We start from the raw sequence: 1719 nt of genomic DNA, 5'->3' as shown, positions 1-1719 counted from the left end.
GCGCTAGCCGCCCGCGTATCGCACTGTCAAAATAAAACCTCCCTATTGCGAGCAAAACTTCCTCGATGTGACACACACTCTGGCACTCATTTTCGTTATGTCTTCGGTCACGTTCGCCCACCCGAACGGCCAAGTGATCCACCTCTCGGCTGCGAACGTGACGCCACCTATCGGAGTGAATTTGAAGGCACTATCCAAGTGCCTCCGAGTATCATTTTATTCTTGTTGTTCACGGAATGTTAAACGAGGATGAAATAATACTTGGAGGTATTCGAAGAATATTTTTGAACGCAACCTCAACCGACAACGCCCCCAAAGCGGCATGCGCGCACGCAATTGGACGGTGCTCAGCTGATTAGACCAATCACCTGATGCCTATAGTTATCGAAGATAGTGTGACTCTTTTGTGGTTTGAGGCTTTAGTTCATGCTGGAGCGATCTTCAAATAGGATACCGATGTTGATATGCTCTTTTTAATTGCTTTTTTCAACACCTTTCCATCTTTTTTCTTCTTTTCTCGATGTATCTTAAATGCAATAAAACATAGTAAAACGTATTAAACAGCTAACTAGGTGTAGACGTTGCATCTGTTCGTTTTCTTACCTTCTTTATACTTTATTTTCTCTTAAATATTTCTTTTAAATCTTTAATAAGTATTCAAGTGATATAAAATATTGTTGATTATGGCGATTTCGAAATATTATTTTAAAATAGGAAATAAAGTAAGACTTAAAGTAGGACTAAGAGAAGGGAAAGAACTTTTAAGGAAAAATAAAAGTATCTTAAAGATAAATCTCGTTACAAATATAAAGTAAGTATAAGTATAGAGAGATATGTAATGCATTGTACTGTTAATAAAAAGAACAAGTCATTTAAAGACATTCGTTCGATAATCGATATCTAATATTACAATTTACAGATATTCCAATTACTCATTTCTTTCTAGAAGTATTGATTAGTAATATCGATTTCATTAAAGATAAACCAGAAAATAGGAATTTCTGATTTATTCGAAAAAAGAAAGGCACATAATGATTATTATTAAGATTCTGCAGAAATTTATCATGATACTTATAGGAAGTCGACAGAAGTCGATTTCAACGTTATTCAGTATCGATACTTATCGCATCTTGATAATTAATATATGTACTTTATTTCTTTTTATTAGATAAATTGGAATTTTTCATTTTTTAATGATCTTTCATTTCCTTGTCCTTATCGAAGATTACTGACAATTTCTTACTAGTACAATGACTCATTCTCACATTTGTCATGAAATAAACTCGCCGATGTGGTTATGTTTGTTTCCACATCTAGGATTTCGTGCGATGCGATGCATTCAGAGAAATAGTCTTTCTAACTTAAATTTGTCGCTTCGTCTCGATGTACATATAACATACGATGACATACATATAACGAGAAATAGGTGCGCGTAGATAAATTCTATTAATATCTTGTTGATAAAATTGCGAAAACTATATCAATAATATCGCAATTTTATGTGTAGCACACGTGCGAATTTTTAGAGTGAATGACTGAACAAGTTTCACATATTAAACGCATTATTGTATATCTGCATTCTTTATTAATTGACAATTTTGCCATAAGTATAATTATCATACAAAGTACGTAGTGTATTTTATTCAAAGATGTCACACATAAAAACATTACCTTTGCTAGATGGAACAAAAGTAATTGTTATAGATGAAGGTTGGTTAT

At 33.2% G+C, this 1719-nt stretch overlaps 1 protein-coding gene across 1 annotated transcript in view; it reads left to right on the top strand.

Annotated features, from left to right (window-relative positions):
- Positions 1-1642: 1642 nt before the first annotated feature.
- Positions 1643-1719, top strand: part of LOC108695158 — a 1022-nt gene continuing 945 nt past the window's right edge. The window contains exon 1 of the mRNA XM_018204919.1: positions 1643-1710. Coding sequence (XP_018060408.1) covers positions 1650-1710 — 61 coding nt within the window. The 5' untranslated portion in view covers positions 1643-1649. The remainder of the gene's footprint in view (positions 1711-1719) is intronic.

The sequence above is a fragment of the Atta colombica genome, unplaced genomic scaffold (genome assembly GCF_001594045.1).
Source record: "Atta colombica isolate Treedump-2 unplaced genomic scaffold, Acol1.0 scaffold126, whole genome shotgun sequence".
In the NCBI taxonomy this organism is placed as follows: Eukaryota; Metazoa; Arthropoda; class Insecta; order Hymenoptera; family Formicidae; genus Atta; species Atta colombica.
The sequence above is the reverse complement of the archived record's forward strand: the minus strand, read 5'-3'. Positions and strand labels throughout refer to the sequence as shown.